This window comes from Sander vitreus, chromosome 21 (genome assembly GCF_031162955.1).
Source record: "Sander vitreus isolate 19-12246 chromosome 21, sanVit1, whole genome shotgun sequence".
Taxonomy (NCBI): domain Eukaryota; kingdom Metazoa; phylum Chordata; class Actinopteri; order Perciformes; family Percidae; genus Sander; species Sander vitreus.
The window spans coordinates 9240643-9265428 of record NC_135875.1 but is presented as its reverse complement, the minus strand read 5'-3'; the positions used below and the strand labels follow the sequence as shown (position 1 = coordinate 9265428).

General features: G+C 42.0%; 1 protein-coding gene across 2 annotated transcripts in view; it reads left to right on the top strand.

Annotated features, from left to right (window-relative positions):
* Positions 1-24786, top strand: part of dock1 (dedicator of cytokinesis 1) — a 188603-nt gene that overhangs the window by 25567 nt on the left and 138250 nt on the right. For both annotated transcript variants that reach the window (XM_078278479.1, XM_078278478.1), the window contains exons 8-19: positions 833-990; positions 1544-1625; positions 2154-2289; positions 4556-4628; positions 6682-6761; positions 9066-9191; positions 9550-9674; positions 13179-13277; positions 13815-13887; positions 17081-17184; positions 17679-17862; positions 23941-24038. In XM_078278479.1, the coding sequence (XP_078134605.1) occupies positions 833-990; positions 1544-1625; positions 2154-2289; positions 4556-4628; positions 6682-6761; positions 9066-9191; positions 9550-9674; positions 13179-13277; positions 13815-13887; positions 17081-17184; positions 17679-17862; positions 23941-24038 (1338 nt within the window). The remainder of the gene's footprint in view (positions 1-832; positions 991-1543; positions 1626-2153; positions 2290-4555; positions 4629-6681; positions 6762-9065; positions 9192-9549; positions 9675-13178; positions 13278-13814; positions 13888-17080; positions 17185-17678; positions 17863-23940; positions 24039-24786) is intronic.

Sequence of the window (24786 nt, the reverse complement as noted above, 5' to 3'; positions counted from 1 at the left end):
TCTGTAGATCAAGCTAAAGTTAAAGGTCCTATGACATGCTGCTTTTTGGATGCTTTTATATAGGCCTTAGTGGTCCCCTAATACTGTATCTGAAGTCTCTTTCCCAAAATTCAGCCATGGTGCAGAATAACAGCCACTAGACCCAGTCCCACAATGAGCTTTCCTTAAGATGTGCCATTTCTGTGTCTGTAGCTTTAAATGCTATTGAGGAGGAGAGAGGGGGGGCAAGGTGGAGGGTGGGGGTGTGGCCTTGACCAACTGCCACTTTGCTTGTTTGCAAGCCATGATGTCTCTCTCTTTCTCATGGGCGGGCCAAATTCTCTGGGCGGGCAAAGCAGAGAAAGGGGAGGTAACCTTTCCCCTTATGACCTCATAAGGAGGAGATTCCAGATCGGCCCATCTGAGGCAGAGCAGGATACCCAGGGCTCGGTTTACACCTATCACAATTTCTAGCCACTGGGGGACCATAGGCAGGCTGGGGGAACTCATATTAATGTTAAAAAAAACTCATAAAGTGAAATTTTCATGCCATGGGACCTTTTAAGACTTTTTAGTCTAGTCTAGACTTATTCCAGAATTCTGATGGATTTATAGTCATTGTTGATTATTGCTTCTTAACTTGAAATTTTCAGAAAGACACAGAGGCAGTGGCTTACATTGAATAACCCGGTGTGCAATTGCTAACCACACCTACTCTCAGTATCGCGTTCTTGGATCTTCCCCTGGGCTCATTGTTTAAACTCCACACAGGCCCGAGGTCTACCTGCGTGTCACAAAAAGCTATGGAAGAATGCCCGATATTGAATGCAGCATCTCTATTTCCCTCCAACAGTCTCAGAAGCAGAATATTGATCTGACCAGGCAAGCAAAGTTTGCCTCTACACCGTCGTTTGCCCTCTTCGTGACTCTAAAGAATGTGGTGTGTAAGATCGGTGAGGACGCAGAGGTGCTCATGTCACTCTATGACCCAGTGGATTCCAAGTTCATCAGGTAAACCCTTGGGTGCATATTCACTTAACACTCTCTCTCTTTTTCCTCTTTTCTTTCTTTGCTTTGAACTCATTCACATTCACAAACACAGTTCTGATTAAACATTGTGTTCACTTTTGGCTTCTTGTGCTATTTCAGTTGTACCTTTTTACCTTTACTATTGTTGCACTGACAATTTAATTCCAAGTTTCTGTCCATTGTGAGAAATTGTAAAGATGATGAATTTGTGCATCAAGACGTAGTCTGAACTATACACCCACGTTCTGTTTTTGACTGTAGCTAACGCAGTCACGATTCTTTTCATGCCAATTGTGACAACTCACGGTCAAATACGTTTTGTATTTTTAAATTGAGTTGTGATGAGTTTACAGTAGATGTGCCTCAAGACTGCAACTAATGCTCTTTTTGGACCATCTAAGATTGCTTTTGATGTTTGAGACCACACACACACACACACACACACACACACACACACACACACACACACACCATAAAATGAGAAATTGTTGAGACAGATTATAACGATATATATTCTGTCATCTCTCTCTTACAGTGAAAACTACCTGGTGAAATGGTCAAGTTCGGGTCTGGTGAAAGACATTGACCAGCTTCACAATCTGCGGGCCGTCTTCACGGTGAGTGTTTGCTTGTATGTGTGTCCCTGTGTGTTTGTGCGTGTGCACACTCGCCTGTGGTAGCCCACTGTTTATTCAGCCATGTTATGAGGCATGTGGGTTTGCAGAGCCTTTAGCCTATTTGTTAAGCTTTCTCAGAAAGAGCTTGGCTTGCTGTACGTATTTACCAAGGCAGTCACCTCTATCTAATGGAAGCCCAAGGGCAGAAGGGTCAGCAGGCACCCACTGGGAACACTTTGCTAGTTTTGGAAGATATTGCCCACAGGAAATGAATCTGTGGACACAATAACAGATGATGCTAAAGCAGTTTGTGATGAAAAGTTTGTCCTTAACACAAACTCGTCTTCAACTAAGGAGGTGCTATCCAGATGGTACTTTAAAACCAAATGTAGTTTCCAGGGGTTAATATACAACCCGATTGTAGTAGTTTTTTGTTATATGTCTAACTAAAGTACAAGTCATTGTTATCGACTTTAAGCCAACAGCACCAGCAGTTTTTTCATAACTTTTCTTTTTTTCCGTCCTTAGGACTTAGGCAGTGAAGATCTGAAGAGAGAGAAGATCAGTTTTGTGTGTCAGATTGTCAGAGTGGGGCGCATGGAGCTACGAGACAACAACACCAAGAAGCTGACGTCAGGACTCAGAAGACCCTTTGGAGTGGCAGGTAAAGCAGACTACACAGAGACTCAGTGATAACCTGTTGGTCCAAAAAGAGCTGCAAGGCACGAGTTCTGAAGTCAGAGGTTATGTTTTATACACACTGACATTATCTCAGAACTTCGTAGCCCTGGCTATGCTTGAATGTCCTCATGTGCGTGAGATCAGATCAGAGAGAACAGATCTCTTGTTTTGCCTTACACTTTGGGCTACAGTAAGTATTAGGGGTGGAACGGTACACTGAAGTCACGGTTCGGTTCATACCTCGGTTCAGACATCACGGTTCGGTTCGGTACAATGGAGGGAAAAGCATAACATAAATGAAGAAGGCAATTTTTTTTATTGTGCATGTCTCAGGCTGTACCACCTAGTGTCATCCAGTTTCTCCCCTGAGCTAGCTGCAACAGCCTGAAGCGTATAAAGTAAGATGTAAACGGTAAACAATAAGTAGGCCACCCCACATCATCTCCAGACTCCATATGGAACTTGTAAACAAAATAAGACAATCAGCTAGTAGTGGGATATGGGAGACAAGCGTGTTAAAAGAGCAGCTTCGGTTACACAGAGCAGTTGGGGAATTGTGGCGTTAGCTTCACACGCTAACAGCGGAGCTAGCAGCAAACAGCGAAGCTAACGGCGGAGCTAACAGCTAACGGCGGAGCTAAAAGCGGAGCTAACAGCGGAGCAAACAGCGAAGCAAATGGGCCTGGAAGCCATTTGTGGTCGAGGCAAGAAGGGATACAGCTACAGTACATCCGTGTTTGGTTGTATATGGAAGGGACTAGTTTGCTTCGTGTGGACTCACTGGACCAACTCGACATGTAGGCGGAGCTTGGGAGCTTCAGATCTAAGGCGGGGCTACAGATTAGGTGTCCCTAAGAAACGCGTATGTAACAGTAGTTCCGCATTACATTAATTCATTTGCACGTGAGTTTTATTTATTTTTATACCGTGTATTCTCCATGTAAATTCATGTACCGAACTGAGACGCCCGTACCGTTTCAGTTCAATACGAATACATGTACCGTTCTACCCCTAGGAAGTATTGTATCAAAGTCTTTCCCCAGATGAGTAAATGCTTTTGGCTAAAATTCACAGATATCCAGTTAAAGTGGAAAGAAAAATTAGTGTGATTTATCTCCTGTTGGCAAGCTGCCAGGCGTATTGTAAACTAATTAGATTGGTGTTTTGCCCACAGTTCTCCAACAGAGGAAATTATACCCCTCTTTCAGTGTCTTTTTCCCAGTGCCACTTGAAGAGAAGGTAAATGACAGCTTGATTTATGATGGCTCATCTTTAGACATTATCATCATTGCTGCAGTACACAGCATGATGGAGAGCCTGATCTTTGAGATTTGCTCTTTTTTAAGACACAGTTATAACAGGCTTTATATGGTTGACATCAGACATGTAGGGTAATGGAGTAAAGGGGCTGTCACACTAGCCACACTGTGTATACTTGCTCCTACTCTCATTCACTTCAGTTGGAGCCATTTCAAGAATGTGTTTCCTGTTTTGGTGTCCGGCTCGCTGGTCAAAGTTCATCTTTGGTCAAATTAAACCTGGAAATTTGCAAGCTCGGCAAACAACTTGTTTATGCATTGTGTGTTTGGAATCCCTGGATACATAACTCTAGCGGTGTTACTGTACATCACCCCATTTAGTATAAATTGCAATAACAGCATTGCTCTTATAGCTTGTTTAGACCTCAAGGCTTACTTCTGTACGCAGCTGTAACTACTGTAAAGACATTTAAAAAGAAACTTTACACCAGACTGAAAAGTGTTTTGCTGCCCTTTTTGGTTGAAAGTTTCAAGCCTGGTCTAGTTAACCACACCCAGCGGTGGTTTGGTGTGGTCAGAAGTGTAACTACAGCTAATGTAACAGTGATGTCACAGGGCCCATCACTGCAGCAAAGTGAGAGGTTAAACTACTGGAGGTCATCAAAAAGAATATATTCTGTGTGGATTAAGTTACTTCCATTATCACTTTTTACCATTAAATGTGTGTTTTTAAAGTCACATCACAGATTTCACAGTCCTTTTATTTGCATTTGCGACCAATATGCAGGTCGCAGAAATCAGGGTTGACTTTACCTGAAATAGGCACAACCTGTGCTTTTTCCATCATAGCTCTGCATCGGTCTTAATTGTTGCTCATTATAGAAGAGCCAACATTGGCTGCTTTTGCAGTTATCTGTAGCTCTTTCACAGCCATGCTATATTCTGCAGGCCTTGAGAATGTTTTAACCCTCTCTCCTTGTTTTTCTACAGTAATGGATGTCACCGACATCATAACGGGCAAAATGGACGATGAGGACAAGCAGCACTTTATCCCATTTCAGCCGTAAGTGGATTGTTCAGCAGCACAAAATAAATCACATTCACACATAAGGGAGCATGGAGTTCCTTTAAGATTACTATAATGTTGCATAAAGTAGCGAAGCTGATGTAGTTCTGCTCTTACACCGTTTTCCATTATTTTGAGTATGTACAGGATATCTGGTATGCAGCGTTTGTATTTTATCTTTTTAAAGTCTTGAATTCTTGACAGCTGATTAGCGGGGGTTTTAAGACAGTAGTGCTGCCTTATTCCCTGCTGACTCAATTAAGGCAATCTCATTAACTGCCGCCATTCTCGTAGGACTGCGTACAGAGCCAGAGTAACCTTTTTCTTAACGTGATTTTCTGCATAATTGGAAAGGCTTCAGATTCAGGCAGTTTAGCTGGCAGATCACCTCACTTAACAGTTTTATCTGTGAGCATAAATCATGGAAATTGGAGCCTTCCAGTGCAAAGAGAAGAACAGGGTCTACAAGGCATTATTTATGTCCAAGTGTGAATATTTGCCACTAAATTTTAACTGATGAAAGTTTTGAAATAGCAGTTCCACAACTTATTACTGCATGTGTTTTCAAGGCCAACAGAGGCAGGAAGTGAAGGAGCCATTTAGGGGTGGTTTGACGTAGTTATGTAATTTGGATAGACTCCTGGCATCCAAACAGAAATGGAAATAGCTTTCAGAAATGGTCTAGATAGATCAAAATCTTGCTGAAATAGTTTGTTTGTTCTTGTTTGTCCCAGACACTCCGCCACAGTCTGAGACTGAGCTCATCTCTGGCATGCTGTCTGGAATCAAACCAACTTGCATTTAGATAATGCATTTGTAGCAAGTTTTCACGTTAAATTATCATCGATTAATTGATTGACAACAATTGACTAATCATTTAAGCCATTTAATGCCAAACATTCTCAAATGCTTTTTTTAGTCTAATGTCATTGCTGTAAGTTAGACAAAACATAGCATTTTGAAGACGTCACCTTGGAAATATCTAATAGACATTTTTTCCCCCCCTTATTTTCTTACATTTTTTGAATCCATTAACCTAAAGTCAAAATAACTAGACTGATAATAATGATCATAAAATCAGATTCCTCTTTCCACCATGTCTGAATACCTTTTCTATATCTCCCTGTGTCCAACAATTTAGATCCAAATACATTCAAAAAGTTAATTATTGCAAATTTAAGGGAGAACCTTGTTCCTGTTGTCCTACAATGTTTTGTCCCTTGAATGTACACACTTCTACTGTCGCTTATTCTAAATCCTTGCTTGGATTGGTGTTGGAGGCACTGAAGACAGGCCTGAGTGACAGAGATCCTTTACTGCTTCCTCCATGTTGACATCACCACTGTCTTCTCCTCCATGCTTTACTTCTTCTGCTTGTTTAGAGTCCTCTATACTGCAGATGGCATCCCCGCCAACTGCACACATTTCTCTCACAGCTGCCACCCATGTGGTGCTTCTCAGATCACATATGCTACTTTCTTATGCTCTTTACGTCACTCGTCTCAATCAGTTTGGGACTTTCTACACCTGAAGCCCCACGGAGAACAAAACATGATGTTATATTTTACGTTTGCTTTCTCCCTAAAGCAGTGTGAGAATGTTAGTTTCGGAATGGGTATGGAGTTTACAGCTTATGTTATTATTACTAGTTTCCCGCTTTAAAAATATTTAAAGGCTGTGGGCAGGTCAAGCTTCCCATTGCTCCAGTGGCGCTATAAATGCAGACTGGGCATAATTTCCTAAACGATGATTTCTCTGTGTGTTTCTTTTCATCACCCATCCTGCCTCACTGTTAACTGCTAACAAGCGGCTTTGTGTCACGGTATTCGCATCACTTTTCGGTGTGTCTCTTTCTGTCTCTCCGTCTCTCTTTTCACCCCACTCCCCTCCTCACAACCATCACTTTGTGGCTCCTCTGCCCCGCTCCTCCTCTTTCTCCGCCATCTCTTCTTCTCTGTGGTGTTTGCCTGTCGTGTGCATACTGCAGGCTAGCGTTGGATGACGCCATGATTCGCCACAAGCAGCTGAACATCTCCCGTTTTTCACCCAGGGTGGCAGGGGAGAACGACTTCCTCCAGACAGTCATCAACAAAGTTATCACCGCCAAAGAGGTCAATCACAAGGGCCAAGGTACAGTGCACGGATCAGCCACAAGAACCAGGGCCAAGGCGGAAACTCACCACACTATCAGACATAAAATAATACAATGTGTGTCTTATTCATATTATGAAATAGGTATCCTAAGTCGGGCCCTAATGGAAATCCAACCTGGATCTGAATATTTTCTGCTGTAATGTTTATGAAGTCAACTAGGTCACCAAATATCCAGTAGTGCTTAGTTCCAGGCAACTTGGCTTGATGTTGGATTCTTGTAGAGTTGATTGACATTGACAAATACAAGCTGGACAATTACCCTATTAACTCACATTGTAGCCTGTTTCGCCGCTGCCGCCTGCAACGATTTCGCTTAATACTGGACCAATGTCAAAGGTTGTTGTTCCCATCAGTCGCTTAGACACAAAAACATGGGAAAATAGGGTCCAGGTTGAAAAAAACGGTAGTTCCCCTTTTAAGGAGGGAGAAGCCACACACTCATAATACCGATGCAATCTTTTTGTTTTAAATTCTATTTAAAATCTTAAATCTGTGTTTTGGCAGATATTGCCTTTTACCAGAAACTGAGGAATGTAATATCTGCCAAAATGTTTATAGAATAAAAAAACTAGTTTGTAGTTGTGAATGTGCACTGTCCTACAGCTTTTCTTTGGTTACACACCTATTGTAAAGTACTATTATTTATGAAGAAAATGTTCTTTATTCATCCTTCATCGCTACTAAATATTTTAAAATCCTTTCAAGGTAGGATTGTAATTAAGGTTAGAGGGTAATGTTAAATTTAACCTTAACAGCATCTTCAGTCAATTTTTTTCATACTACATTTGACATTTTCTGTTCATACAAAGTACCGTTACCCCCAATTTACTGGCAGTGAGTTGAAACTGTTCATCTTGCTAATAAGAACATACTTCTTTGTCAAGTGCTCAAACTATAAATCACTGCTCATACTATAAATAGTTGCCCTCATCACTATGACTACAGGATGTAAGTAATGCAGTTGTTAATTAAGCTGGTGAGTCTTCTGCTAAGACTGGTTCTTATCAGTGATTTGACATCTGTGGTTAGAAGAGCAACATTAGGGATTTGTGATGGGAGGGGGGAAACAACATGACAGCCTCTATGGTATTGTCATGCCCTATGAAGATGTACTTGGATAAATGTCAGGTCTGCTCTGTCCCACACTGGGAAGAACAGTGGAGCACTGAGAGCAGCTGTTTTGGTCACACATGCATATCAAAAGGCTTCCAGCTTGGCTAGTGAGAGATGTGTCACTCATAACCATATGGGGCATGTAAAGTGAAAGTGAATAAATCCTCAGGGTTCACAGGCACCACTCACTTTAGTGGCCCTAATGGGGCACACTACAGGACCACCGCTTTAATTGGATCCCTTTTTTGTTTTCATTTTCAGTCCTGTTCAGAAGTATGCATCTGTGCTGCTTTGTTTTTCCTGAGAGAATGTTAAGAGTAAGTGTGGTTACAGAGCTGAAGCTGGCACACCATGCAGTGTCTGCAGAAAAGAAGCTTTCCATTTCAACCAGGAGACAAGCAGGGCGGCTACTGGTGTTAAATTGTTAGGAAATATGACCCATGAAAGTCCCCTGAAGGCCCTTTTGTTTGAGAATAATTCAGAGCCCCAGAGTTTTCCTCTCAAGCTTTCCACTCTCAGGTCTTTCCATGACCAATTATATATGTCTGTGAATAACTGCACAATTTAAATATTCTACCATAAAATGTCACTTAATCATGCTTAAAGAAGAAGTTTGGGGTATTGTGGACATTATCATGAATTTGGCAATTAAGTGGAAAATATTTATTTAAAAATTTTCCCATTTAGTACCAAATGTTTGTTTGTAATGGAAAAACATTTTTTTCCCCCTCCCAGTATTGGTGCTCAGAAGTAGCGCTTTTATTTGAGCCGAGGTTGGTGTGACTTTTTGTAATCACAGTAACCATATATTACGTTTAGACCGATCCACAGAGGAAATACAATGTGCTCCTGTGATTTTTTTGTTGTTGTTGCAAAAACATAGTTCTTTGATGTCACTAGATATCCATTTTGTAGTTACGCACACCCTACACACTACTTCACAAGGAAAACACAAAAAGCACTTGTTTCTTTTGTATGTTTTCCTAATCACATAGCTTCTATTTAGTGTCTTGCCCTAGAGCTGTAAGTTGTCACTCTGACAACTGACAGCAGAAAGCACATGAAGAAATCTCTTTTTAGTATTTTCCGGGGGCAGTTTGCTCTCACACTGTCTTCTCCTGAATTAATCTCAGTCCCTCCCTATCTTTGCCTTGAATTCATCTCCAGGCCTGTGGGTGACTCTGAAGCTGCTTCCTGGAGACATCCATCAGATAAGGAAGGACTTCCCTCACCTGGTGGACCGATCAACAGCTGTGGCTCGCAAGATGGGCTTTCCTGAGATCATCATGCCAGGTTGAGTGTTTTTAAAAGCTTTATCTTGGCTGCTTGTCTCTGAAAGTCTCCTTTTATATTATAGTTTGGCTGAACACATTCATTCAGAAAGTGATTTAGAATTAGGAGATACTATTTTACAAAATGTGAGTGAGGGTGAAAAGAACATATCATACTTCATTAAGGTTTAAAGAAGAAATTTGTTATTTAATGGTCTGAGGTCACCCATGAAGTATATGGTGCCAACTATCCACTTAGGCCACCTCAGATGTAATGAGTTATGCAGTAATAATTATTTATATTGAACCTTTAGCTCTATGAGCACCATTACAAGTGAGGATGTCATCCCATCTGACCTGCTTGTTTACGTTTCCTAAAGGTGATGTGAGAAACGACATCTACGTGACTCTAGCTTTGGGGGATTTTGACAAGGGGAGCAAGACCACACCCAAAAATGTCGAGGTGACGATGTCTGTATACGACGAGGATGGCAAGAAGTTGGAGGTACAACTGAGGAATGTTAACTTGGTTATTTGGTATTTTTCCTGGGTTCAGCTCATTCTCAGCATTCAGGACAAGTGCTATAGCCGATCGGTCTCTCAGACAGACTCTGATTTACCAGGCTTTCTTTAATCTCACACAGCTCAGCACACTGCTTAACTGACCAGGACTCCTATAAAAAATGTGTGATACAGAGGCCAGAGTGTACGCCTTTGTCACCGGTAAAAAATGACAGAATGCAATATCTGTGCTATGTGGTTGATTGACTAGCCTCAAATTTGTCTCACCACTGCAGTAATCAACATCGTTGTCGGAGTCAGTTACAGACCAAAGCATGCGGGCAGGCGATATGGGCAGCATAGTTTTAAAGTTGAAATTGATGAATCAGCATTCCCCTTCTGGTATAATAAACCTTGGCTAATGAAGTTGAAAGGATCATTTTCTCCCCTGTCTTTTTGTTTGTTTGCAAGCTGTCTGAAATTGTTTTGTATTTATTTGGATGAAAATGTGCAGGCCTTGGCACAGACTTAATAAAATAGATTTTGGAGGTGGTCAGCAGTTAATAATTTTAATTTCCCAGTCATACTTGTTGTACGCATGCATAGGAAAGTCTAGCATCCAGGTTTGCAGCTGAACACCATTAATCACATTGAATTTCTCTAGAAAATCAAACCAGATAGACACAAACGAAAACACACAATTGAACATTAATCATTATGGTGGCTGCCAATTTGCAAGTTGGAGCACGTCTCATTGACTTTTGCTTTCGTGTGTTGTCTACTTTTTAATCATGTGCCAACCCATCAGTGTCTAATGTCCTAACAAAGCCTTTGTTTCATCTGGAGTCTCTAGCCAGTGACCCCTTTCTCTGATGTTTAATTATTGTCCCCCCCCCCTGCTTGACTTTACCGCTTGTATTACAGAGGCCATCAGTTAACAGGGGATATGAGAGGTTTAGAGGAGGAACTGGGGCAGGTGGTGTGTGCATGTGGGAGTGTGTGCTCATTGCTCACATGTCTGTGAATGTTCCGTTTTTGATGTTGAGATTTATGTCCACACTCAGTATGCCTGTGTACTTGGAGAGCGAGTGGAAGTTACAAGGACTGATGATGGAGTGATTTAAAATGACACAGCCATAGTCATGGGGAGGCCTCCTGCAAACAGCCAATCAGAAGATGAGCGCTATTACCCTTAGTTGCCTCAATTATACACATTAGTTTTTGATTCAGAGGCTTTGTCTGTGATTTGGCTCAGCAGGCAGAGGACGTGTAAGGATCAGTGGTGATTACACTAAAAATGCAGTTCTGAAGTAGCAGAAAGCAGTGATGATCTTAGCTTCTGTCAGATGTTACACTCTCTGACTCTGTTCTCTTCTGTTTTGTTATATTTGTTCTCTGTTTGTATACAACTTTATTTGCATGGTATACTACAATGTCTATTAGTCATCTACCAGCAGCTTTACTGTGTTTATTATAGTAGACATGTTGTGCATGAATAGCCTGTAGCACCTACAGTACAGCAAACAGGTTTCATTTGCTCTCTCAGCGGGTGCCAGTATGATACCTGAGCACTCCTACCGTAGCTACGGTTCTTTACACAACAGTTTTCGATACTCGGGGGGTTAAACGCAGTTCAGTTGGTACGATTCGTCAAGTTCAATGCCCAGCTCTTCTGAGCCAATGTCAATGGGACATTTACCTGTGTATGCTAAGGCTGTCAGAGCCTTTGGGATGTAATGATTGAAGTCAGTGACAGAAGTCAACAGCGATCAAGTGACATTGATCACATCTATGGGTGTCATGGCCATGTGTCCTTGGAGTGCTACAGCTCCCTTCAACATCTCATCTTGCAGCTTTACACAAAAATGCTCAGTCGCATCTGTTTGGTTCTCCAGGGATCAGCACTAATTGGTGAAATTATTCCTCTTCCTTCCTGGATTTTAATTGGCAGGAAAAAATTCTGTGTCTGAGATGAGAGACACTGGCTGAATCTCACGTCTCTAAAATTGCCTCCACGGTTCCTCCACTTGCTTCCCTTCCTCGCATCTTAGTCTGTCCAACCGAGGAAGCATGGGAGAGACGGAGGAGAGAGGAAACTAGGAAATGTTTTTTTTAGAGGGATGAAATGTCCTTTCCTCTGAAACGTCACGTGAATACGTCCGCTGTATGGGCGGAGTTAGCAATGACGTTCAGCTGCTCCCTTCCGCGAAGGCTGCTCTCCGGTTCGAGCGTGGAGCTATCAAATAAAAGAAGTGAGATTCAGCCACTGTCACTTTTAATGTCTGAAGCTGTTTCAGTATAATCTTTGATAATAAAAAATACACAAGGCATTTAAAATAGCTAAATCTAATTACTAATATTGAGGAAAGTTTTATAGTAGGTTTACTTTGCAATTTTTCTTTTAAGATTCTTTTTTTTGGGGCATGTTTAGGCCTTTATTTCCACAGGACAGATGAAGACATGAAAGGGGAGAGAGAGGGGGAATGACACGCAGCAAAGGGCCGCAGGTCAAACCTCCACATATGTGCGCCTGCTCTACCAACTGAGCTAACCCGGCCACTTGCAATTTTTACTTTATGTGATTTTCTTTCTGGATGTTTCTGTCTCAGCCTTCTTATCTCCTCTGTCGTTTCTTTCTGGTCTCTTTCTGCTTCTGGATTTTGTCATCCTTCCTCTGTCTCAAAAAGGATTTGTGACATTGTGTAGTGAGAGGCTGGACAGTGACTTCTTATCACCTTGACATATTAGCACAGGCCCACAAAACCCCTCTCACCTGCGGCTAGACCTTGGCTACTTTCCTCTCTTTGTCTCTCCAAAATCTGGAGCTGTCATCAATCCTGGCCTCTTAGTAAAGGGGAATAGTTGCTCAAGCTAGCACTGCCCCCCAGATCTGCTCGGCATAGCTTGGGGGAGACAGGGCCTGTTATTCCTCATAATTGCTGGTTGTCAGAAGCCATTAGTGTTGGAGTATTTTAGCAGCACCAGGCCAGGGAGTCAGCTGGAGTAGTGGGATAAAAGGGGTAGGCTGGCTGAGCGCAGATTGATAGAAAACAAGGCATGCATGCCATCCGCTGTCACTATAGCCCTCGTGCCAAACCCCACAGGGGACCCTGACCTGTTGTAGAAACTCAGGGGACCCACTAGGAAGACCAATTTACACGGTTGGATCCATCAGCACCAGCTGGTCTGCTTCCCTGTGCTGGCTTCCCTCCACTTCTCACTGCATATACTGGTCTTAAATAATTAATTTCTAATTTTTTTCTTATTTCCACAGTGCTGTAATGAGATTGGCAGCCAACAGGCAGGTGCACACGCATAAAGTGCATCCAGACTTTTAAAGGCCATTCTGCCGTCTGTCCCAGGGACTACATTTTATGAAATAAGTGGTAGAGTGATAATAGCTCAACCATCATGATTTTGCCACTTTGAATGAACATACAGCTATGCCAGTATAACCAGATAACTAGCCCTATTCTCTGATCCGTGCATTTTCTTTCTCTGTATCTAGAATGTGATCTTCCCTGGAGCTGGAGACGAAGGGATCAATGAGTACAAGTCTGTCATCTACTACCAAGTGAAGCAGCCACGCTGGTTTGAAACAATAAAGGTGTGTCTCTATCTGCTTACTTCTACCTCCGTACTATGTCTTCTTTGTTATACCCAGTCATTTCTTTAGTGACTGCAATACCACCGTTTGATTCTTAAATCCATTATTCATCACAACACCGGTTTCCATCACCAGCAGTCTATAGAATGAAGACTGTGGTGCATGGTGGATTTTGACTCCTGCAGCTTTGAAGCATAGAAAGACAGTGATGAATATTATACCATATACTAAATTGGTTAGTAGTAGAATGGTTAGAGCAGAAATGTATAGAAATTGAAAGTTATTGATCCATGACACTTTAAGGACCGTACCAGGGGTTTTGCATGTTTTAGCTCACATCACATATACTTTACGTCACACGTAACCATTTTTGCACACCATGCTACTTGCTATTAGTTTCAATTGATTTCTATACAGTATGAAAATCTAGAATGTGGGGCTCATTCTGCTCCCAGCGTGTCCTTACAATTCTGCTTTGTGAGTGTAAGTTCATGGGTGTAGATGTCTCACACAGTCTCTTTCTGTCCCTTATCTCAGGTTGCTATCCCTATTGAGGACGTCAACCGGAGCCACTTGCGATTCACCTTTCGCCACCGCTCATCGCAGGACTGTAAGTACAACTGTCAGCATGTGAATAATCAGTATGCCGATGACCAGCTGCACAATTGGCTGCTAATATATCCGCAGTAAAAATAATGGAAGATATCCAATTCAAGCAGATGTGTTGCACAATGATGAATGCTTTGAAGTTCACCCTTTGTCACATTAATCAGAGCTATTAGTCTGCCCCTGCACACAGCAGTATCATGGAGGGGTCTGTCAGAGACTACAGCTAGGACGTGAATAATGCCTGAGGGGACTTGTTTGTTTATTTGGACCAGTGTCTAGCTGAATGCAACCAGTGTTGTATGTCCTTCTGTTTTTTAACATCCTTTCTAATTTTGGGGGTGTAGAGGGCAGGGAAGCCTGCCACTGGCAGCCTTGCCATCCCATCTGCCTGCCACATGGCGAGGCCATTCCTCCAGCAGCGGGAGTGGTGTAGAGAAAAGGACTTTTGGTGGGCTAATGGGGGCCATAACATGTGTATATACATTAAACCATCAATTCATATGGCACTGAAGGCAAAGCAGAATTGGCATGATATCAGCACGGGAAAGTATACTTACCAAGTAATCTGCAGCTGCTGTCATCCTTTAGTTCCAAAATCCTTCAGCTCTGTTTGCTTCTCACCCGCATGCAGGGGGTTTGGAGGAAATGGCCAGGTCTCAGAGCTCAGTGCTGGCTTATAATCCACCTGGAGAGCCTTCTTGTCATGCTTGGCACCTTGCTACTGCGGGGACTAATGCTGTTACGAGGCATGCCTTTCAAACTCTGTGACTTGCTGTTATCTTGCTCTAACGGTTGCTTTAGAAACTGGCTCACCTCAAGTGACTCTGGGACAGGAGGGGCATGCTGATGCTGCCAAACTTTAACTTATCAGTGACAATTGACAATAGAGAGATATGTTGAAAAAGGTGTATTATAGGTTAGATTATATAGGTTTATGTGTGGTGTATATTTTGTATTTGGCAGTGTGTGTGTGTTTACACTTGTATCCCATCAGAGAGATGCCAGGTCATTCATATGCCTGGAAGCATGAATCTAACTTCCAAGTTTCTAATTGTCTGCATCTGTACAGGCGTCAAGCCAATTTCTTGTTTCTGCACTGACTGAGTTACCTTTTTAGATTTTTGGCTTTCTGTGAACACTGTAGAATCTGTTTGCATTTACCACTATGATGGATTTAGCTTCAATATTTGATCACAAGTAATTGAATAGAAGAGTGGCAACTGATATGATTGATCCTCCACTATCACTTTGTGTCAGACTTACACTTTCATATCAATGTGTAAATGATTGTCAATGTGTGGGGACAGCCCCAAACCCTGACCATACCTGTGATACGAGTGTGATTCTGTAATCAGTTACTCTGCGATTTTAATCTTTGTAAGATTAAGATGAATTAAGATTATAAGGTATACTTAATTGATCCTGCAAGGGGAAATTACATTACATTTTAGTTAGTTAGTTACACACAGGCCTGAAATAGACACACTATACACTTTAATGGAGAGACGTCAGAGTGAGCTGAGCTGTTGGGGATTTGGTGCCTTGCTCAAGGTTCCCAAGCCAAGTCCCTACGGACTGAGCTACAGCCACCCCAGAATGCAGTGGCAGTAAGGTAGAATGCAGATATCACAGTACCTGGCAAAGCACCTTTCCAGGAAATTGAGAAATATTAACCTCTCTACATGTGAAGAGTTTTTGAAGAAAAGCAGAGCAGAGATGGTCTATCAGATGAAGTCCTTTCAGTGGTCTGCCTCTGCCATCATCTGCTTGTGTCCTTCTGCTTCCTCCACTGCTCTTAGCTAACACTGAACATTTAGTAGAAACAGAGCGACTGAGCTGCTCATCAAGGCCACTACTTGAGCACAGCTCAGTATCTCAGCCCCCTGGTTCAGAATCAGGCCAGCTCTTACTCAGTGCATTATCAGACTAGCACTCTAACATTGTCAGGCCTCATCAGACTGATGGTTGCTATCACAGATGTCGCCGTGGCTGTACGAGATCCCCACCATCTTTTCACTTCTGTTTCATCAGTCATCATGCCATTACCTTATGAATGGGGCAGAGGGTAGGCTTTAAAATGTGGCACAGTACACTCAACATAAATCTGACGTGACAGCCCACCTTAGAAGTTCCACACAAACTTGACTTTGATTGGCTGAAAAAAGCTCTGTCCTGAAAGTGACCTTTTCCAAATGCAGAGTTTCTGTTCTTTGTAGCAAGTCCCTTATACATCTTTCTCAACTGGGTGGCATGCGTACAGTTTCTTCCTTCCACTGGTTCCTCTCAAGCAAGCCTGGCAATTATTCACCGGCGGGGCTGCGGGCAGCAAACCAATGAGGGGATTTATGCAGATAGAATGCGCACAATACTTTGATGAATCGCGCCTCCGTGCACGTAAATTTAAGCTTGTTGATCCACAATGATGATATATGTGGCCCTGTCCAAACGCTTGGTTACAGGACATAGTCATAACTCTTGTGCTTGTTTATGCAGCGCTTCCCCTCAACAGCCCCAAAGACAGTCGTGAACATGTGCACGCGCGCGCGCACACACACAAACACACACACACACACACACACACACACACACACACACACACACACACACACAAGCAATGAGCATCTTTTCACCACCCTAGCGGGATAACACAAACACATATTATGATCAAATCAATGTTCAGATGCTGCATACAGTACATCACCTTGTAATTTAACCATTTATATTGCCCCTCCCACTTGCTCTTCATTCACATCCACGTATAATTGCTGTTAATGCAGTTGAAACAAATAATTAAACAACCCATGCACAGATACAGTTACAGCATTAATACAGACATCAGAAGGGAACAGTTAATTCTTGTGTCAATTCAGGAGCCGACTCGGGGCCTGTAGTGCCGAGATTTACATTTGGGATTATCTGTTTTAGCTTGTTAATGACTTGTTGTAAAGCCAGCCTTGCATCATGGTTTACTGCAAAGGAGCCTGCCTTTGTAACAGCTCTCATGTTGTCTTTTCATTTCCTGAAGATGCACACTTTTCATATACACATTTAGTTTGCAAATATACACACAAAAAGCAAAAGTACACTTACAGGAAAGTAAAGTATGTATCTATCTCAAATGTAAACAGCAATGATCAACATCTTCCCTCTGGCTGTGTTCTGTCTTCCACATGTTTCTTTTCTTCCTCCCACAGCCAAAGACAAATCAGAGAAGATATTTGCCTTGTCTTTCGTAAAGTTGATGAGGTATGATGGGACGACTCTGAGGGACGGCGAGCATGATCTCATCGTGTACAAGGTAATTGTGAAATAGCCCGTAACACAGTTAGTCCGTGGTGTTCTGGTATGATTGTTACTGCCTACCTGCTGGGCTGGCCCATGTGACCACAACAGAGATGAGTCCAAGGTGAGAAATTGGCCCGTCTTATTAGTAGCTGCAGTAATAATGGCTTCACTGCCTTCTGTGGAGAATTGTAGTTGGTACGCATCAACCCCCTCAGTGAAATGAGGTTACTTTCCAATTAAAAACCCTTGTATAATGACACCTATGCTTTACTGTGCCCATTTATCTTAATTGAAAAGTTAATATGGGAAAAATTCCCCCAATTAGATTTTTCTGGCTGTGGCAAAGAGTTTTGTTATTACTCTTACTCAACTAGCAGAAAAACTTGATTCAGGGATATTTTAGACAAGGAAAACAAAAAACAAAAAAAACACAGTAATAGAACATAACACTTCATTACAACATAAACAGCAGATATGGATTTCTCTTGTCTTTTCCTGGAAAACCAGGCAGAAGCAAAGAAGCTGGAGGAATCTTCTCTGTACTTGAACCTTCCTGCCACAAAGCTGGAGCTGGAGGAGAAGGGCTACTCCACCACCGGGAAAAACACCCAGAACCTCGGCAACTGTACCATCAGCAAGGACTCCTTCCAGATCTCCACCCTGGTTTGCTCCACCAAGCTCACCCAGAACGGTAACCACTTCTATACTTTGATTAGCATTTGCGTCTTCTTCGCATTCGTTTGTCTTTTATCTTTTTGTGCCTTTCTGAAGCTAGAATCATGCTGCTTCTTCACATTGTGGTTTGCTAAACGTGACACAGCTTCCTACCCCCAATCTGCACAGGTATAAAAGACACACACGCAACTGAACACCTGAACGTTTGCTCATATGCAGCCCTGAGAAACATAATTCCGGTAGTAACCATTTCCACATTTACTACATTAAAAGAGCTCTCACTGAAGAAAAATGTATTGGATTTTGAAACCAGTTTTGGGCCACAGCCTCTGACTTTGAAAGACATATTATCCATGGACAGTAACCATATATCACTTAAAGTAGGACTCCGGGACCTCTGCCATCCTTTGCTTCTTCCACCTGGTCTTAACACTTAACACTCACATGTTGGTCGTTTGTCCTCGCTCAAGGGTTGTCCTTCATCCTTTTTTTCTTCTAGCCTACTTTCTCTACCATAGCTTCCCCCCATCAGTGAGTGTCAGTCAGTACATTTCAGTCCATCTCTGCTGAGCAGACAGCCCGGCTCTGTTTACTGCTGTCAGTCTGGCGGAGTAATTTCCCAGGGTGCTGAGAAGATCTAGACTTATTAAGATAAGGGAATCCCCGTCTCTGCTCTGTGGCTCATGGATTAAGGACTTTGACCTCTTGTGTTCCCCCAGCCTTCACACATGTTTATAAATCCCAACAGACATTACTGTAAACCCTCTTGGACGTGTTGGTATTTCCAGACTGCGTTCACAACATTGGGATTGTCTCAGTGTTGATTGTGTGAAAATCTGGTCTGCTGTGTGTGAGTGGTCGAGTGTTCCCAGCTCTGATTTCACAGTTGCTCTAAACAGAACCATCCTAAACGTCTGCTTTGCTTTCCACAGCGCTTGTTGCATTGTACTTCTTTGTTTTTTTTTTCTTTTGGTATGCAAGAGTGAGTCACCATTTTAATAAGAGCCAAAATGAAAGCTTCCTCAATCCTGTCAGTGTGTTTTTTGGCCACAGCCTGAAAGAGTTAGAATGAAGAAGGGACAGATTCACCGCAGGCTAACTGTGACTAGAATTGAAATTAATTGTTTTACTTGCTCAAAGCAACACACTGTTTGAAAAGGGCTACATCATGCCATATACATATTTCGCTGTCGCTCTGCTCTCTGGCCCCGATATGCACAATAAACTTTCGCAAAGCCTCAGTAATGAGGCCACTGCGGACCCCAGAACAGGCCTTGGTTAGAAGTACTGCTGCAAATATTGTGTGAAAAAGGGGGCCGTTGTATGTTGTTACAGTAATGTTCCCTTTGAGTGTTATTAAGTGTAGTCTACGCTTAAAGTTGTCATTTAAATACAGTTGTGTGTGCCCTCCTACTCTGCTCAGTGGGTGGTGATGTCAGCAGCCTCAGTTACAGAAGCAGAACCCACCCACACTGATTACACTAGCTAGGGAAGTAATGCTAGTAGCTCAAACCCTTGTCTGAACTGTAGATGTGCAGTATATAACATAAACGAAGAAATCAATCAGTAGCATTTTTCTCCCTATTTGTCCACCTTGCTTTCTTTTCTACGCTTTCCCTTTTTCCCTGTGTGAGAGAGATGCGCTGCAGTGTGTGTCCTGGTGAGAAGATTCACTCTGGTAGAGCAGCTCCACTGCTGATATTTACCTGGCACTTTGTGGTGGTAATTTGCAAGGCACCAATAGGTGCTTGGGGATCAGGCTGCCTCATCGCTGCACACAGAGTTTGATTAAACAGAGAGGTTTGTGTGTGTGCATGTGCATCCGTGTGTGTATTTCCCATGGGATGTCATCCCACGCCAAAGCTCTAGGAAAAGGTTTGAGTTCTTTTAATAAAGCAATGCAGAGCCAATCTCTCCGACTGTGCCGGAGTCTACCTGCTTTATTAAAACCTAGGGGCTCTTTAAAACTCCCACCTAAACAACTCACTCACTCACTCACTCACTCACTCACTCACTCACTCACTCACTCACTCACTCACTCTTCACCCTCCAACAATGCTTTTGGTTGACAGCTTTGTGGTATATCATTGTAGATGAACCAAGTTTGTTTTGTAGTGTTGCTCAGACAATAGTAAATTATAAAGCACACTCATCCAAAGTGTTACCTGACCATTGAGGCCGTTGCTCTACCTCCCAAGCCACTGCTGCCCCAATTAAAATAAGCAATTTGACGATGTCCCCTTGAGCTCTGTGGAAATTCAGATTCTTTGCTATTTAGAGCACATATAATGGATTGATTAATTATAAGTTGCAGCCTAAAGTGTATCTAAATGTCATCATCTGCTCAATTCATATTCACCTCAGGCTAACTGGTTGCCCACAAGACGACTTTCCTGAAGACTTATTCAGGCAGACGGCACTTGAATGTCCCTTGCAACAGACTGCTTGCTTCATACATGACACCACATCCCTGATCCCCACATCTGAGATGAAACACTGTTTTTAATTAAGCTAGATTTATGCATGCAGTCTCCCAGTGCTGGGAGCTCGTGTGAAGTGGCTACTGGCTCATCCCTGGGTATTTGCAGTGTGCTTCACTAAACGGAGGCTGTAGGAGAAGCAGACATCCAACGACGGCAGAGCTGGCAAAGGACCATGCCTGGTGAAAGATGTATATTAACATCCTGTTCCTACCTTAGCTGGAAAAATATTGAATTAAAAAAAAATGTAAAAGTTGAGAAGTACGTTTTTACTGTGTGTAAAGCTGCTCTTACATCACTGTGTTTAAACAAAAAAAACTGCACTTTTAAACTGTATAACCAAATACAAGGCTGTTACTTTTAAAGAAAAAAAAGAACAAGATATTAAGACTACTCAGTGGTTGTGTTTGCTTGTAAAAATTAACAAAAGTATTAATGTGAGGCAAGATGTACTGTTAACAAACATTCGTATGGCAATGTTTAGTTTAGTTTACATTATTAGTTTATAATGTCGTGGACAGTCCCCTTTAATTAACTATACAGTAAAAGGAGCAGCTTTAGCCTCAATGGCTAATTTCCAGCTGTAGTCCCCAGCCAGCTGACAATGGGCATCCTAAAATACAATGGTTAACATATTAAAATGAGTTACATTACATCTATAATAACAGCAGGCAGCAGAGAATGAGCGACGGCAACAATGACTATGTCACATCAAACACACATCACATCTGACAGATTAATGCGTGCAGTAATAGTTATCGGACTGCCATGTTTTCAAGGTGTGTTGTAAAGGTGGAATATGTATGTATATCTTTGATTGTAGTGGGCAATGAATTCCAGTTTTGTAATGCCGTAACAGAAAATGATAATTGGCCAAATATACTTTTCCTGAATGGAATTAGAAGGTCACCTCGTGTGGTGCTTCTAGTGATCTGACTGCTGTTGTTACGTTGGGTTATGAAAGGATTCAAAGGAGGAGGAGAGAGTTTTATGCAGAATTTTGTACACCAGACAGATGTTTTTGTATTTAATTACATCATCCCAGCTCAGCAGTTTACGGTTATTTAGGATAATATAGTGATGCGAGCTGTTCGGCTTCTGGTCCAAAGCTTTGAGTGTTTTCTTGTAAAGAGTAGCTAGTGGCTTTAATGATGAGCTGTTAGTTTGTTCCCAGCTTGTCAGACAATATGTTAGATGTGACAAAATCATGGCATCCATAAATAATTTGGCAGTATTAAAAGTTATGTGAATGTGAAGTCTTGTATTTCAGTTGTGCAGTGACAATGTACAACCAGTTCTCCCAGAATTAATTATTCCACCACTCTTCTTCTGCCAGTTTTGTAGCTTTTAAATTTGGCTACCTACAAAGACATCCATTCTCAAGCAGATATTATTTATCGAAGGCACTCCTCTTGAAACTCCCATGCCAACCAAATCCCCCACACACCCAGCGTGACCTCTAACAGCAGTGCCCCAGTGGGACCAAGCCGCCAGATGATTTATTCTCATTTTATTACATTTGTCTCTCTGAGCTGCTAAACTGTCAATTTTCAAATGTATATGTCCTTGGGGAAGGGGTTCCTGGTAGTTTAGATGGGGTCTTGTGACTGAACCCTGATAGGTTGTCAGGTTTGCAGATGATAGACATATATCACTGTCTCGCCATGCTTGATCAGCTCTTCCTTGGCCAATCAGGCGTGGCGAGCAGAGAGAGGGAGCAGCTAGGGCCCCCAGGAAGGTATGTTGGCCAGGGCTTCTCTGTAAACCATGTTTCCCTGCTGCCTTTTCGATGCAGGCTTGGCTAATAATATACCATGAATCTGCTATAAGAAGTTTCTCTTTCTGCCTTACATCTGGGGCCCGTTTCAGAAAGCAGGTTTAGTGAAAACTCTGAGTTTGTTAACCCTGAGATGAGGGAAACTCTGGGTTTTCTGTTTCAGAAAGGGAGGTTATTTAAACCTGAGAGAGGGGGGTAACTCCAGCCCATTTCAGAAAGAGCGGTAACTTAACCTCCGAGTCAGTTACTATGGTAACTGAGCCAGTGAACCTAACCTGGTCGGGAGCAGGTTTTCTTCAAGAAACCTCGAGTTTGTCTCAGTCTCCTCCCTCTGACACAGCGCTCTTTCATTTCCTCATCCATTCATTCAGTCTGTATCAGGCACATTTTAGTGCAGTTTGTTATCTGCATGAATAAAAAAAAGTGTTGGTTTATTAACTGTGTTAGGCCGTTTAGAAAATGTTCTCGAACGTGGCCTGTCATTTTGTCAACGATCACGTTGATGAAAAAGCTGTATTACTTTGCAGAGAGTTAAACTTACTTCGGGAGATGATATTGAGGCCTGACTATATTTTCATTTCCAGATAACTACCTATTTGATCAATATCGTTTTTCTTCAGTCCATCAGATATGTCCATAACCTCATCCGTCCTCATAACACTAACGCCACCCATCGTGGACATGCTCTACATCCCAGCAGATTCTTTGTGTCTCATTGTTTTTTGCAAATGCAGAGCCGTCAGAAAAGTGTGCCTCGCTCTGAAACGTTTTTTAAACATTTTTGTAGTGTTCCCTGGACACAAGCCATTGAGAGCCATTAAAAATAATTAAATGATTACAAATTATAGTTCTGTTAATACATGGTGCTGCAACCTCAGAATGGGATTAGTAGTAGTTTACTTTTTTGCCCGCAGGATTGCACCTAAATTAAATTATAGGTGTAATACCATTCCAGTTTTCACCAGTAATATTATAGGTTACCTGTGATTAAATATGACATTAATACACTATATTAGAGCTTACGCATTGACTTGAGCAGCAATTTTTTTTAAAATACAAAATATATATTCAAACTCGCTGTATGTGTGCATGAGTAGTTCCAGTTCCAGAGGGATAAAGTATGCTGACCGATTTGTTTGTGGTTGTTGCCATGGTGAATCGTAGTATTATGGCTCCATTCATGCTGCCTTTTTATAGTGGTGGTGCACGCGCTTAACTCTAAGTGAACCTACTCTGAGTTGATTGAACCAACTCAAATCAGCTGTTCTGGAACCGAAAACTCAGAGTTTCCCATCTCAGGGTAAATCAACTCCGAGTTCAGGGTTAGACTCAGAGTTTGTTAAACCTCCTTCCTGAAACGGGCCCATGGACTGGACTACAGCGGTGACGATTAGTTGATTAATCAATTATTAATTAAATGCCTTTTACCTCTTAAACAAACTCTTAACAACCTGACATGAGTTAATTTTTAAAGCTCCCTATTTGATAATCTGCCAAAGGTGGTCTGAACGAGCGCTCCTTTGAGCGTGATTAATCACATCATGACTCATCCTCTTGTGCCTAAATTCATTTTCAGTGATTAAAGCGAGAGATCTAATAGAATGTCTAACGCCGTGTTTAGGAAATTTACAAACTGACGTGTGTAAGGGGGGAGGGGAGGGACGGTACCTCTTCAACAAATGACCCCACAGCACTCATTAAATTCAAATGTTCAACCTTGATTGCGTGTCCCGCTGCCTCTCCATCTCTCTTCACGCTGTATTACCATTGGCAGGGCAAACTTCACGCTGTGCTTTGTGGTGATTAACTTTTATGTTTGTTTGTTTGGTTGTTTCAGTGGACTTACTTGGCCTGCTGAAGTGGCGCTCCAACACCAGCCTGCTGCAGCAGAACCTCCGTCAGCTGATGAAGGTGGAAGGTGGCGAGGTCGTCAAGGTCAGAGGGCGAAAGTCAAAAACTAATGATCTTAGGTCACTTTTTTGAATTGTTGTATCCTTGAAAATGTACCTCATCCTTTTGCCTGCATACAGATTAACAAAAAGACCCCAAATTCTCAACTGCCGGTAAACAAGGCAGTCACATATGGAATGCCATTGTATTCAATATTAAATTAATTAATTAATAAATACATAAATAAATATACCTTTGAAATACATCATGAAATAAATAAATGAGGCAATAAATAATTAAATAATGTAAATATTCATATAAAAATGAATCAATTAGTTAAATAAATATATTAAAAGGTTTTAAATAAAATTAATTATTTCATGGTACTTTGAGAGACTTTTATTTCATAAATCCACATTTATTTATTTCCGTGGACTTTTATTTCCTAATGCCACATTTATTGATTTCCCTCTCTATTTATTTCCAGTAACCCACAGTCACCTGTTCTGGGCTAACTAGACCACCAACAAGCCCTGCGAGCTGCCGGTCGTGGTGCTCCGTCAGTTGAGCACTAGTTGGTGGTCTAATTACCCCAGAACAGGTGACTGTGGGCTGGCTACAGAGCATGGCTCTGTTCTGTATGTGAGAGATAGCCACACCCCCTGATTTGCATATAAGAACTGGAAATAAATAGAGAGGGAAATCAATAAATGTGGCATTAGGAAATAAAAGTCCACGGAAATAAATAAACGTGGACTTATGAAATAAAAGTACCATGAAATAATTAAAAGTA